The 15070-nt window shown below is 33.8% G+C and overlaps 1 protein-coding gene across 5 annotated transcripts in view; it reads left to right on the top strand.

Moving 5' to 3' along the window:
• ANKS1B (ankyrin repeat and sterile alpha motif domain containing 1B) overlaps positions 1–15070 on the top strand; it is an 857966-nt gene that overhangs the window by 116120 nt on the left and 726776 nt on the right. For all 5 annotated transcript variants that reach the window (XM_010989991.3, XM_010989990.3, XM_031462969.2 and 2 more), the window contains exons 3-4: positions 4453–4609; positions 8882–9178. In XM_010989991.3, coding sequence (XP_010988293.3) covers positions 4453–4609; positions 8882–9178 — 454 coding nt within the window. The remainder of the gene's footprint in view (positions 1–4452; positions 4610–8881; positions 9179–15070) is intronic.

Here is a 15070-nt window from a genome sequence, read left to right as displayed (position 1 = left end):
TAGAAAATGTACTCTATTGGTGACTTCCTGAGTCATTTGCAATTACAAATTAGAAAATTATTACTTTCAAACAATAGAGAAAAACATGGTCAGTAGAACGAAATTCACTAGTAATGATTATAAATAAATTATTTCAATAGATAGGCTAGAGATCTATCCATTTCTCTTTCTCTTTTATCCTCTTTTAAAATATAAAGGATTCATTGTCTCTCTCACATATTTCTAATGCAGATTAGATTCCTTTAATTCTCTTCTGAATAGCAATCAGCGGGTCTTTTCTCCCTCTTTCCCGCCTACCCTCCCTCCAATTCTCCTTCCTTCCCTCCCTCTCTCCTATTCCTCCCTCTTTCCCTCACTCCTTTCCTCACTCCCTCCTTTCTTTCCTTCCATTTTTCTGCCTTTCCTTCCATCCCTCTTTTCTTTTCTTTTTCTTCTTCTGTCCTTTCCTCCTGTCTTTTAAAATAATAATCTTATCATTCCCTGTAAGGTTTTACTAAACCTGTGTATTCATATTTCATTTCAGTTTTCCTTCTCTTAGCATATTTCTTTTTCTTTTCTTTCTTTTTTTTTTTTTTTGGTTAAGTTTCATCTCATTAAACTATATTGAGTACATGGTGATTCTTGGATACTGTTTTGAAAAATGTCAGTACTAAATTATTATTGTATCCTTCAAATATGTATGTACTTTGATATGTGTGGGGTTAAAATTTTTTTATTCTTGCTTCTCATTCTTTAGACATTTAATGCTTGAATCCTAGACTCTGTTATCTATAATCCAAATTGTTTCTCAAAGTGGATCTAGAATCCAGATAGTAAGCTATCTGATTTGCTCAGAGTAGGTTTTCTAATGAAAGAAAGGTATTTCCTCTAAAGACTTGTATAATCTAGTCCATGAAGTTGCTCTTTGAATAACCTATAAATATCTTTTAGTTGATTGCTTCATTCTTGGATAGGGATATTAACTAGTTAAAATTTGCCTTTATTCACTATATTATTCACTATAGAAATCTATGAGAGTGAATTCAGTACATAAAGGAGCTTCAGCTAGAAAATGGAATGTATTGTCCTAAAGTCAAACATATTTGCAACTTCGTTCCCATTAAGAAGAGATAAAATCTTCAAGAAAGTCTGAAATTAAAATGGCCATAATGAATTTGAGAATTTTATTACTTTTTTAATACTAAATCCATATGAAGATGATTTGCATTTATTTCAAAATTCTTTGGATTACTATTAAGCACAGGAGAATAGAACAAAATGAGTATCTTTGGTTAATTATAGGGAAACTTGATGTTGAGGTAAACAAATTTGTTATATTGAACCTTCCCAATTAATTTAATTTTGATCAGATCATACACAGAACTTCTTAAAAGACATTTCATATTAATGAGAAGTATTATTTATGTCTATCAGAAAATGAAACAAATTAAACATAATAGCAAAAATCAATACTTTTAGAATTCCTATTTTTACCTGAACTTACATATGTTAGCCTCAAGCTACAAAATGTTGCAATGATTTAAATTGGATTATTATTAAATTTAATTTTTTTGTTTTTTTCTTTTTCAGTTTTATTAGGTAGAATTATTACAGTTCGACTGCACATACACATTATATTGCATGTAAATACATATATATTGATATTTTGTTGTGCTCCTGGGAAACTGAATTATTTTTCCTGTGATCTCATCAACCACATTTACTTTAGTGTTTTAGCATTTCTTATTTATCAAATTCTGTTAAGAAAGAATACCACTTTAGGTTTCAGATATGAGAATTACTTCCCTGCTTGCTATTCTATAGCCAGTGTTCATCAATATAACTTAATATTTCAAGCCAGGTAACCAAGCACAGTCAACATGTTCATTTCTTGATACCTCTGGAAGATAAAAGATGGAACTTAAGTAAAAAAGAAAAATGGATGTTAAATAAGTTTATTATGTTTGCAATATATACATATATCAGATCATCATGTTGTATACTTCAAACTAAAATCATGTTATATGTCAATTATATTTAAAAAAAATTGATTTGGTGGAATTCTTGTGTTAACTAGCCTTCTTGTTTAGATACCTGGGAATAATTTGTTCTTAATGATCCTGGATGAAAAAGGCCTGTGTAATATATATTACTTGTGATATACATGGATGCATCATAAGAAAGATTAATGACAATTTGTTGATTAATATTTTACTTAAGATTCAGTAAGACCAACAGGCACTAAAAGATACAACTTTGTATTTCACAAGTATGTTTTCACATTAGAAATCTGAGCTCAGCCAGTTCATTAGCCAGTATCTCTGAATAAGAGGAAAGACTCAACTTAAATAAAATTTAAAAAACAAATTTCAATTTAAAAATAAACAAATTTAATAAGATACTTATTTAATAAAATGAATAAGTTTTTAAAAAACTTAAGTAAAAACAATAGTATTTAGTTAAGATCTTAGTATTCACCAAAAATAATTTTATAAACATACAGATTATTCTTTTCTGATTTAGATACTAGATGGTAGTAATACTTCACAATACAAATGATCAAGAAGTTAACTCATTTTTTTCACCACATCATAAATTTTCCTGATAAAGAAAAATTCAATGCATATCACTTACATTGTTAGAAAGTGTCAAAAAAAAATTGAGCCAAAGCACATATTAAACTGTGAATGGTCTGAGTGAGAGTGGAAGAAAATAGTACTGATGATCCCATCACACTTTCTTCTTTCCTCTTAGAAAGGAAATGCTTTTAGAAGTTTCAGAATGTTTTTTTATTTGCTTAGGCATTGAGAAATGAAATTAAAGCCTTTCATGTAACTATCTTCCTCTGATATATGAATTTGGTTTGGAGAAGGCTTTTTTTTTTAAATAGGATAAATTCTACGTGTTACATCCAGGTGTAACTGTACTCCCTTTGGTATTATTTTACCTTTTATTTAAGTGCTGATAAATTTCAGTTAAAAAAAGATCACTAGGATTGTTCAAAATTGCAACAGAAAGCTTTGAGAATAGTTTTTGATTGTATACAGTTTTATAGTCATATTTATTTCTCATTTGATTCACATTTTGAGACCCGCAGCATTATGTAATCTCTAAATTCTATTTTAACAATATCTGAAGGAGAGACAGAGGTTATTTGAATTGTCCGAGGCAATCAAGTTAGTAAGTATTATTAGAGAGTTGGGACTTTACACCAGAACTTCTGATTCTTAGCTGCTTTTGTTGAATTCATAAATATTGAATCATTTTCACCTCTTTGTAAGTTATTTCTCTCAGAGTAGAAGACCCTATATAACAACTCTTACCTGGCAGAGAGGTGAGAAGAAGCATAGGAACTGGACAAATTTCAGGTTTCCTTCTGCTTTTCAGACTTTTTTTTTCAAGGTGATTTGACAAGCATTTTTACTTAAAGGATTTTATTTTTACTTGGGGCGAGAGCTAATATTTGTATAGTGTTTTACTGTTTAATGAGTGGCTTCTATTTTATGTTCTCATTTAATGTTCATATCAGTCTTGAGCAATAGGCACTATTATTATTATTATAGTATTTTCTACAGGAAAGAAAAAGAAATATGAGACTACATAATACTCTAGGATCGTATCATTAGGAGGTTTGCATAGCTGGGACTTAAATCCAAGTCTTCTAATTTCAGATCTTATAAAATAATACTGTTTTAGAAAAGAATGTTAAAAAGAGATTCATTTTTATTTTCTCTGAAATCTTATTGTTAGAAATTGTGTCAGTGGTAGAACTTGTCTCATAAATGAATTTTCCTCTTGAAATAATTTCTTAGGCTTGGAGGAGGAAGGCAAAGGAGTGCACAAGTATAAACAACACACATTCAAAGTATTTGGTGTGCCATGGCTGAAAAGTTATTAAATTTTGTGGGGGGGGGACTTGGACTTAAATTACAGGGTCCCTTTCCTACTGTGCTGTCTGCTTTCTCTTTTATATGAATCTTCAATCTCTTAATCTATTTCTCTATAGGAATGATGTATAAACTCCCTAAATATCTCTTAGTGGTATGATAACTTTTTTTTTGTAAACAGGGAGTTTGCTTGTACCTCAACTCTTCCTTTAGACTAAATCTCAGACATGAGTTATCTGGAAAGATCTCCCTCCCTTTTTAAAAAGATGGGAGGAATTATCCTTTTAATTATTTTATTTAACTTATTCAGTTAATCAAATTAGATAAATGTTTGCCCAAATGAATTTTATTAAGTAGTGTTATGGGTTAGTCAGTGCCCTGTGTATGTGGTGTGGTTGTTTCCAGGTGAGTTAAACAGCCAAATGTTGAATAGGCAAACTCTTAAACTGATTTTATGTCTCAGTACTATGAATTACTCTAAATTGGCAGCTGGTATCTAGTACACTTTTATACTTATCTGTTTAATAAAATCTGTATAGTTCAGCATATTTTCTTTTTTGTTATATTCTTTTTTTTTTCTTTGTAGGGACATAGTTCTCAAACTGCTTCAATATGAGGCATCAACAAATGTAGCAGACAATAAAGGTTATTTTCCTATTCACCTGGCTGCCTGGAAGGGAGATGTGGAAATTGTGAAGATTCTTATTCATCATGGACCATCACATTCCAGAGTCAATGAACAGGTATATTTGTCAAATATTTGCTTATGCTATGATTTTTCTAGAGTTTTGCGAAGGCAAAGTCACATTGAAAAATTGATGATTTCTATGTTTACCCTGTCCAAGACCTTTCCACTGCTGAATTTCCTAAAGGAGAAATTTGAAAAATTCTTTGGCATTTGTATATGGTACATTGACACTAAGTTGGGCATTTGTAAAGATATTTGTTAACAAAAAAATCCCATGGGGAGGTAGTTGTAACATTTCTGCCTGCCTTACATAAGCATCTATTTTATAATTATTGACTGTTTAAAGATAGAACAGAATTCATATTTGTAATGTTAATTAGTTTTTCTTAATACAATTTAAAATGCTAAGACAATGATGAGAGCTGTCATTTGCATAATTCCTTCCATTTACATAGCACTTTCACATTAAGTACAATTTTGTGAACTAAAATACAGAATACAGTGTATATATTTGCTAGTCACATATTAAATTAAAAATTTGCTGTGTGTATATATATGCACATTTGCCTAGAGTAAGTTGAGTAAAACACAGAAGCAGGATAATACTGATAAAGTCAAAATATTTACAAGTACATAGTATCTATCTTACATATAATGGATGTATTTAAGAAGTAATGCCATTCTCAGTATTCTGAATAAATAAGACCACAGATTCTAGCAAGTAAAATACAGTCTCCTAGTACACTATGATAACAAACATCTTGAGCTCTGCATGCCCCCTACTGTTCCCATTTTGTAAAACTATATTTGAAAACCAGCATGCAGTCAACAACTGAATTACAAACATGGCATTAAGCTCCAGGTTGGCTGTTGTCCAATATCAATGCAAGTAGGTTACTCTGGGGCAAGCATATCTAATAAAGTACAATTAGCATATTGTTCAAATGGATACAGACTTTGCAGACCTTTGAATGAAATTCAGATTAAAGAATAAAAAGTAACACTTGCTAGCTGTAAACCCCCTTGGGAAGAAAAATATTTTTTTTCCTCACGTCAAAACACAGTTGTATAAAAAACTAAACAGGGAAAATGTTTTATTAATTGGGAAAATATCTTATTAATATTTATCACAATAAAATTTCTATATTTACAGATTATAAAATGTGGAGTGTTTTTTGTGAGAGTACAGTTATGAATTAATCTTTAAAAAATGACAGATATGGCTATCTTTATCAACGGATCATACTAAAAGGATATTTATGAGAATACTGTCTGTTCCTCAGAAAACCAAGTTAAAAGATTGTGGGATGAGCCATCTGGTGGTTATTCTTAAAACTGTCTGAATGCCCCAAAACACGCCTGAAATAATAAGATGGAAAAACAATCCAAGGTTAAATAAGGGAATGCTAATTTCTACAAACAAAATATTTTTAAAATGAGTGAAAATAAAAAAAACATTTTGAATTCACTTATATTTTTATAAGTTGAAGATTTAAATGGCATGTAACTGTAATGGTTGGTGTGTTTTAAAGACAAATACTTGTTTTCTGTGGTATTGAATGGATCAATTAAAATATTAAAAAAAATTTTTTTTGAGCAGATTGGACTTCAAAATTCTTTTTTCACTTCTGTTGCTTTATTTTGTGTTTTTTATTGGAAACAAGTTGAAATCTATTGAGATTTTTAACACCGTGCTTTCAGTATTTTTTGTTTACTATTATGTATATACTCCTTTAGTGCTGATGTAGTTCTCTTATTCAGTGTCGTTTTTCCTAAAAGTTTCTGATGTGGGAATTTTATTTTCATAGGTAAAATTTGACCTTAGCTTTGTTTCTTTTTTTCCCCCCTGAATGGGACAGAAATATGCTAATTGATTATAAACCTTTATGTATAAGCAATAGAGGGAAGGAATAAAAATGGTAATTAACATTTATTGAGATTTATAACAAGACACTGCACTAAGCACCTTTACCTGTAATATGTTATTTAATTAATTCCCACAATTCTCTGAAGTGATTTTATCACTCCCATTTTATAGATTAGGAAATCACGCTCAATAAAGCTAAAGAACTCATCAAAGTCCATGTTACTGAGTGACTAAAACTGAGACTTGGACTCCAGTCTCTATAATTCCAGAGCCCTCCATAATAGCACATTGCTATTGTCATCATAAATCCTCTCAGCTATGGAGTGTTTACTATATGCCAGGCATTGTGCAGACTACTTCATCTACATTATCTTTCTAAGCTCTACCACAGCCTGATGAGATAGGTATTAATTACTGTTCCTACTTTATGTACAGGAAACCACCTTAGAGAGATTAAGTAACTTGCCCACAATATCACAACTACTAAGGAATGCAACCAGTATTTGAACTCAGGTGTTTCTGATCCAAAGCCCAAGCTTTTAACCAGTAATACAGCATGTTATGATGTTAAAATACATATAATTATCAGGGTTTTATTCTGATTTCTGAACGTTATCTTTGGTTTCTAATATAGCTTTCTTTAAAAATAATTCTGTCTTAACATTTTAATATTTAAAGTTTGTAAGGCATTTTCCTGTATGTTATCTCTTGATTTATAAACTATGCTGTGAGGTTTATAAGGAAGGTAATATTTAATTTTACAGTAAGATAGGTTCAGAGAAATAGAGTGATTTACTCTTGCTAATAAGTGCATGTTAGTGCTTCAACCTAGATCACCATTTTATAGTGCTCTAGAATTAGTGGTCAATTTAGGGTGACATAATTTTGAAAACAAAGTGGACTCTGTCTTGATTATAGTTTTTATAGTTGCCACATCCTTCCTATCTTTTGTCAACTGATTTATTATTTCCTTTTTTCTGATATGTATGTTTTCAATTTATATTTCTCTGTATATTCATTCCTCCCACCCCTTCCACCTTCTCTTCCTCTTTTTCTTTTTGCTTTAACATTAGGGCAAAAACCAGAGAAGCCTAATCTCATAAGTGTATTCTTGTGCCATTCACCAAAACTGAAACCCGACTAGTGTTAGATAGTTTCCATTACTTTTACTTTGAAGTAAGACTTTTGGTAAATAGCTTTTGTTAACCAGTTTCATACTGCCACCCATTGTCTGAAAGTGTCCTAATTTTTCAGAGAATGCCCATCTGTTAAAAAAGAAAGAATTCAAAACCGTTTAAGAATGCTTAGTGTAGACATACTAGCCGTTACTAGATAGTGCTTTATCACAGCCTATTTATTTCAAATTGAATTTCCTTAGACCACTAGCGAGTATGGACACGAGTATATAACTACATGTCTTTTATAAGGTACAACAGTTGTGGTCTTCATTGATGTGACAATTCAAGTATGTGTTGGATATTATGGATGAACTCTATGAATATTTTCTTCTGAGTAGGTCTTGAGTGTTTCACATAATTTTTTTCTTGAGATGTGAACAGTGATAATTGGAGTTAATAGAAAAGTTTCATCTTTGCACTTATAATTTCCTCGGCTAAAGCCTTTGCAAAGGTAGAGAGGTCTTTGAGGAATTATTTCATAATTTGCTTTTAGTTTTCTTAAAGAGGTTGCCTTGCAACTGGGTTCAGTTTTCTCCATTTTAACATTTTTTATTCTGCTAAAGTTCTAGGAAAATCTCATTGATTTTCAAATGAAACACTTAGAAGCTACACATGTACTACTGTGATACTCCTGATAAACTTGTCTGAATATAGGTGTAGGTCTGCCTCTCAATCCATAATTATATTTGAAAAAGATATGGTTTAATCTTAGGGCCAGTGTATCTTCATTCTCTTTGCAAAAGAAGCAATGATTTGTACTTAAATGGAAAATAAAGTGAAAGTTAATTTGAGAAGCCTTTCTGTAAATCTTTCATTATCAAAGAATTTACTGTCTCAACTGTCTTCTGGAAAGCCAGTCTGTTAAAAGTATGTTGTAATTTTATAAATCTCTCTCATTAACAAATATCACAGAGACATGATGCACAGTGGAGATAACATTGACCATCTGGGCCCAGCAGGGCCACTGACTAACATGGTTAAATCATTTATCACTCTTGGAAATTGGAATATATAATGTATGGAAAATTTTGATTTTTCCATTTGAAGTGATAAAGATAAAATGGGATTTTTGGGTGGTAATGATATGATATAATGAATTGATACGTACTTTTCATATACATATAGATACTTTTATCAAATATAAAATTCTGTAAGATACTTAGTAAAACAGATAAATCTTAAACTTAGATTCTCAAAGCATCTCTGATTTTAAATTACCATGTTTGGATTTTGATAAAGAATTGAATTTCTGAAAACTTGCAATTTGTTCTTGTCTCTATAGAACAATGAAAATGAAACTGCCCTACACTGTGCAGCTCAGTATGGGCACTCAGAAGTTGTTGCTGTTCTCCTAGAAGAGCTCACTGACCCTACCATCAGGAACAGCAAGCTGGAAACTCCTTTGGACCTGGCAGCTCTCTATGGACGGCTTAGAGTGGTCAAAATGATCATCAGTGCGCATCCTAACTTAATGAGCTGCAACACTCGAAAGCATACACCACTACACCTCGCTGCACGCAACGGTCATAAAGCAGTTGTTCAAGTGCTGCTGGAAGCAGGGATGGATGTGAGCTGTCAAGTGAGTCTTCTTTGAGCTATGCTTCAAAAGCAGTAATGCTCTTGCTTTGCTTTAAGATGCAGATGCTAAAACTTACATGAGGAAATCTTACCATTTTTTAATAAAATTATCCACAACTATTTTTGTAGCTGTTAAACTCAAGGTGTTATGGAAATGACAGGCCAGCCAAGAAACAAGCACCACTTGGAGGGTTGGAGTACTCAGATTTATTATGCCGTCGGGCTCAGAGGGGCTTCTGCTCTGAAGCTCTGAGCACCTCCAAGATGTGTGCATGAGGTTTTACAGGGTTAAGTACAAGCTTGGGGGTATTCGGCCAATAGACACAGAACAGCTTTAGCAGCAGCATTATCACGAAAGTGGAGGGAGGCAGCAAACCAACATGTCAAGGCCAGATATGTTTCTCTGAAAATCCAACTGGCTAGCAAAACAACATGAGCAGGGAATCAGCAAACCGACACTTAACTTAGATTTATGGGTTAGCCCAGCAGAACTCAGATCAGTAGTCCGACACTTGTTACACTTAGATTTGCGAGTAGGCCCAGCCAGGCTTTTCCTTCACAAAGGTACTGTGCCACACACTATTGGGAAACATGAAGAGACATAAGGCATAAGCTCTAAACTTATTCTAATTTGAGGGATGTACACATGAAAAGTTATTACTAGATGACAGCTGTGTGTGGTATTGTTAGTAATTATTTCCTTTCTCCCAGTATCTAGCATACAGCCTGACATACATTAAGAATTCAAAGTTGAATGAAAGGAAGAAAGAAAGAAAAGAGACAAAATTCACTTAAACACTTTTGAGTATGTACTTTGTGTTTATATGTTGACACATTTAGAATCCAATTCTCATGGCTGTCCTGTGGGGTTGAGAGCTATTAAGCTCCAGTTCACAAATAAGGAATCAGTTTCAAAGACTTAGGAAACTTGCCTAAGGACACAAAGCTGATAAACCCAGAATGTAAATTTAGACTTACTGATTAAACTCCAGGCCTCTTTCCACAATAATACACTGTCTATGCATGACTAATGAAGGAAAGATCATTATGCCTAAGGGCAATAAGAAAAAATTTACTGGAGAGGTGTAATTTGAGTTGAGCTTTGAAGGACAGAGAACATTTGGATGGATTTTGTCTTTCTACAAGGAAAAGCAGCCAGCTTTTATTATCTGTCTCAAGTTAGCCCTAGCTCCATGGTTAGCTTTATTTTTTTTTTTTTTTAACCATTTTTTCCTTTTTTGACTGTTTATTGGCTCCCAAGTCACTGGCAAGAATACTCACCTTCCAGAGACCCTTTTGGTCCGGGGTTAATTGTAAATCAGTTAAGTGACTCTGCCTTTGGGATTGAATGGTTGTTGCCTGGGGTAATGGGTGAGACTGCTATGTGTCTTTCATGATCCGGCAGGCCATCTTGGGCTTGTTCACATGGCAGTAGTATGGTTTTGTGTGTGTGTGTGTGTGTGTGTGTGTGGTAGAGAGAGACAGAGAGAGAGAGAGAGAGATTGCTTTTTTAAAAATCTTAGACCTTCCAATTCTAGGTTTCAGGCTGACACCCTGAATCAGAATTTTCCTTAGACCTTTGCCTGTGTTATTTAGTTGTTTAGATATTTTTAATATATTTTCTTAATTTCATATTTATTCTACTTTGGCAGCCTTGAAAATAAGCACAAGAATTTTTTTCTAGCCCTCATATTTAAAAAAAAACACTTTGTTCTCAAAGGGGTATTGAAATTAGATAGATACATGTTTACTATTTACTGTAGTGACTAACAAATTTCTTTTCTTAAAGTATTGTCGACTAAAATAAACGTGCAGCCTAAAAGTTGAGAGTTCTGTTTTATTTGGCGAGAGGACTCGAGCCTGGATGACAGCCTCTCATATCGCCCTGAGGGACTGCTCCAAAGAGGTAGGGGAGGTGGAGCTAGGATACATAGGAGCTTTACAACAAAGACCAGGTAGTTGGAACAATAAAAGGTTACTTGTTATCTAAAGAAAACCAGGCATCTCAAGTTAAAGAATTTAGTGCTTTTCTGTGTATGGGAGGAAGCAAACATTTGGGCTCATTGAATTCATTCCTTTGACAAGCACCTAGCTATCTAGGGCCAGTATCTTGTCCTTTATTATTCTGAGTCCCCTCAGGGTGCACCATTGTGAGTGGCTGCAGAGGTTGGGTTGCAGGCTTGTCTTCACTGTGGGGGGTGGCAGCAGCAGTTGATGACTTGATGGCTTCAGCATTCTTTGTTTACTGATTAGGGTTTGCAGTATTTTTCGTTCACAGTATGTTTAATGATAAGCTAGACATTTATTGTCTAAATGTTGAATTTCTCTAATCTAGGTTTATTGCTTTCATAATATTTCTGAAATTTTTCTAAACTTTATTGCACAGACTGCATTATAACCAAGGGCTTTCACTGGGACTGAGATCAGAACTCACTTCATGATCATGGCCAAGATCTTTTCATGTTTTGTACTAGATGACATGACTAGAAAAGAAAGAGTTGGGATTCAACTTTATAAATGTATATGGTATATCTTTTTTAATGCAAAACACTATATTTTGTGCTTTTGGAGAATTAAAGATAAAAAAAGATCTCTGCCCAAAATTTAGTGGAGGACACAAAAACTTGAAAGAATAACTTCTATACATGACATATTAAAAAAAATGCTAGGACAAAGTGCTATTAAGATGCAAGTGAGGAAAATACAGGCTTTGTTGGGGGACACCACAGGCTGGTGTCACAGGTGGTAAAAGAATTTACCAAAGACGAAGAATGAAAATAGAAAAGGAGTTTTTTAGGTTACACTGCCATAGACAACTGTGGGCCACACAGACGAAAGGGGTCTGTGTGAGCACGAGGGTTGGTTATTGAGGTCTTTTACGGGTAAAGGGTTGATGAATACAATGGGTTGGGGGCTGTGTTGTGCACAGTTCTCTGATTGGTTGTAGGTGAGGTAACAAATTTAGGGTCCATGAATGGGGTTGTGGGGTTAATGACTCTGATAAGGTGGAGGCGTGGGCTGAAACAAACCAGCCTGAGGTATCGTGAGATTAGGCATTACCTGGGGCTATTAGCTTGTTAGGGCAAACACACCCAATAAAGAGTGTACTTTATCTTTTGAGAGATCTCAGGCAGACTTGTGAGAACCTAGGAATAGGGGTCCTTGGACTTTGAAGGAAGTCAGTTGACCCTACAAGCTTTAAGAGGGAGAACTTGGGAGGACGTTGATAGATAACGTTTGTAGATGACTTTGAAAGTCTAAAAGGACTTTGAATTTTTGGTGTAATTTAGCTTGCAGATGTGGATTATTTGACTAAACGAGTGTTTCAAAATATGGAATTTTGAATACTTTTAAATGGGGTATATACCTTCTAAGGTCCCAGTCTCTCTCTACCCTCATATCATTGCCAGACTCATTCCTTTAGTTTTCTCCTTGGCAACTCAAAGCATTTGGGTGTGTTACTCATATGTCAGATGAAAGGGACACAGTTTAGTTTAGTCTACTATGAACACTTAATCAGAGGCATCAGGGCAGGTACCTGAGCAGGATTGGCTACGTTTTGGTTGCTCTACCTCTTTCATTAATGTTCATTCCGTGATTTCATCTTGAAGGTTTACTGAAAGTACAGCTGACAACGTATTTCCAAAAAATATCTTAGTGACTTGAATCTTCCATTAGATATAGTTAGCCTTAGTTGAGTTTTTGATTTTATTATTACTGCTTTCTTCATAGAAAACACTTTTGGGCGGTCTCATTGCCCGTTTTTGGTGAATATTCAACTTTATTATGTTATTCAAGTTAATTGTCACCTAGTTTTCCCATCAGATTCACCACAAAATTTTTTAATAATTAAATTTGAAGTAGATATTTGTTGATATTCTCATTGGCTGAGAGTGAACAATACCAGACAGTAACCTTAAACTGTTTCAGTGGCTTTAAGATTCATTAATTTGCTCTAATTAATCAGTTGAGAGTTAACAGTATTAAAGATAATCCCATTTGGCAAATTACAGTAATACACATTTCGACTTCATTACATTCAAGTTATTATGAATAATTCTTTAAAATTTACAGATGGCTTTGAAGGATTTTGTCTTTTCCTTTAATTGCAAATATTTTAAAAGGCAGCACTTTTGTTAGTATTTTTTGTAGAAGTTTTATTTTCTGCTTCATTTCTCTCTGAGACATTTTGAGTTATAACACACATTTGAACTAGTGAACAAAATAATTTAATTCCTGTTTGGGTGAATTTCAAAGTAGATTTACTTATAAATCCTTTAGTATTAAAAAATTTCTTCATAAAGAAAATCAGTCATATTAAGATATTAAGAAAGTAGGGTTTAATTGGCAAGATTCTCTTGAAATTAGCAATTATTTTTATGGATTTCAAACCTGATTTTGGGTAACTAGGTAGTGTTAGTGTCATATGCTAGTGCTTTAACTGTGTGCATTTCTTATGTTTCTCTTGTTAAAACTTGAAGTTACATAATTAGCATAATAGTAAGCCAATTGGATTTTGTATAAATGTTAAAGGAAATGAAAGTAAAATTATAGAAAATTAATATTGAAGAGTATAAGTTACCATGCTAGGAGCTGTTAAGGTGCAAATCTGAGTAAGGTACAGTTTTTGTTCTCAAAGTACGTATAGTGGCAGGAGACATATGTGCTTAAATGGATAGATTACATTTTATTTTCATTCCTTCCCTATAAACTTTTACATTGAAACTTTATAACTCTGTTACTCCCTGGTAGCTTTTGCCACAGTACTGCTGTACAACAGACACAGAAATCTCAGATATTAGTAGGCAGTAGCATTTTTTTCTCATTCATAAGTTTACAGGCCAGCTGGGGAAGCTTTATTTCATGGTGTAAGTTAGTCTGTGCAGCTCTGCACAGTGTGTTTATTATCTTCCTCCTGGAACTAGCCAGGGCTTGGCCTAAGCCCAAGCAAGCAAGCACATTTTGGGCCTCTGCTTGCATCATATCAGCTCTTATCCATTGGCTAAAGCAAGCCCCAAATCAATGGATAGGGTTATGGGCTCCACCCAAATAAGTGCAGAGAGCTGCAGTGTCATATGGCAGAGGGCATACAAAAGGAGTGGCCAGTAGTGTAATCTGTCATGTCCCTATTCAGTGATAAACTGCTCTCATCTTCCTGATCTCTAAGCATCAGAGTGTCCCAGGGCTTAATACTCAGACCTCTTTTCTTCCCTGTCTGTACTTACTTCCTAGTTGACTTCATCCAGTCTCTTGGCTTCAAATGACATCTTTATCTAACAATAAAAAGTTTATTCATTCATTCTGGACCTCACCCTGTACTCTAAATTAGGTGTATAATTGTCTGCTGAACTTATCTATTGGATACTAATGGGCATACAAACTCAACATTTCCAAAACCAAGTATTTAGCCTCCATAACCCTTTTTCCCCAGATTTGCCCATCTTCCAGTCTTTCCCATTTCAGCAAATGGCAGCATTGTTTGGCTGTTTGGCTCCAAAACTTTAGAGTTTCTTTCACATTTTACATTTGGTTCCTCATAAAATCCTATTGACTTTGTGCTCAAACTGTATCTAGAATTTCAGTACTTTTTATTCCCTTCACTACTACCACCAGAGCCTAAGTCTTGATTATCTTTTGCCTCCTAACTGGTTTCCCTGCTTCTTCCTTTGCCTTTGTATTAGTCTGTTTGGGCTACCATGACAAAATACCATAGACTGGGTGGCTTAAACAACACAAATATTTTTTTATCACAGTTTTGGAGACTAGGAAGTCCAAGATCAAGGTTCTGGCTGATTTGATTCATGGTGAGAGCTTATAGATGGCTGCCTTCTCACTGGGTACTCACATGGCCTTTCTTCTGCACACAAATGGAGAGACAAAGAGAGCTCTCTGA

The sequence above is a fragment of the Camelus dromedarius genome, chromosome 11 (genome assembly GCF_036321535.1).
Source record: "Camelus dromedarius isolate mCamDro1 chromosome 11, mCamDro1.pat, whole genome shotgun sequence".
Classification (NCBI taxonomy): Eukaryota; Metazoa; Chordata; class Mammalia; order Artiodactyla; family Camelidae; genus Camelus; species Camelus dromedarius.
Note: the sequence above shows the minus strand (reverse complement) of the source record. Positions and strands in the feature narration are given on the sequence as shown.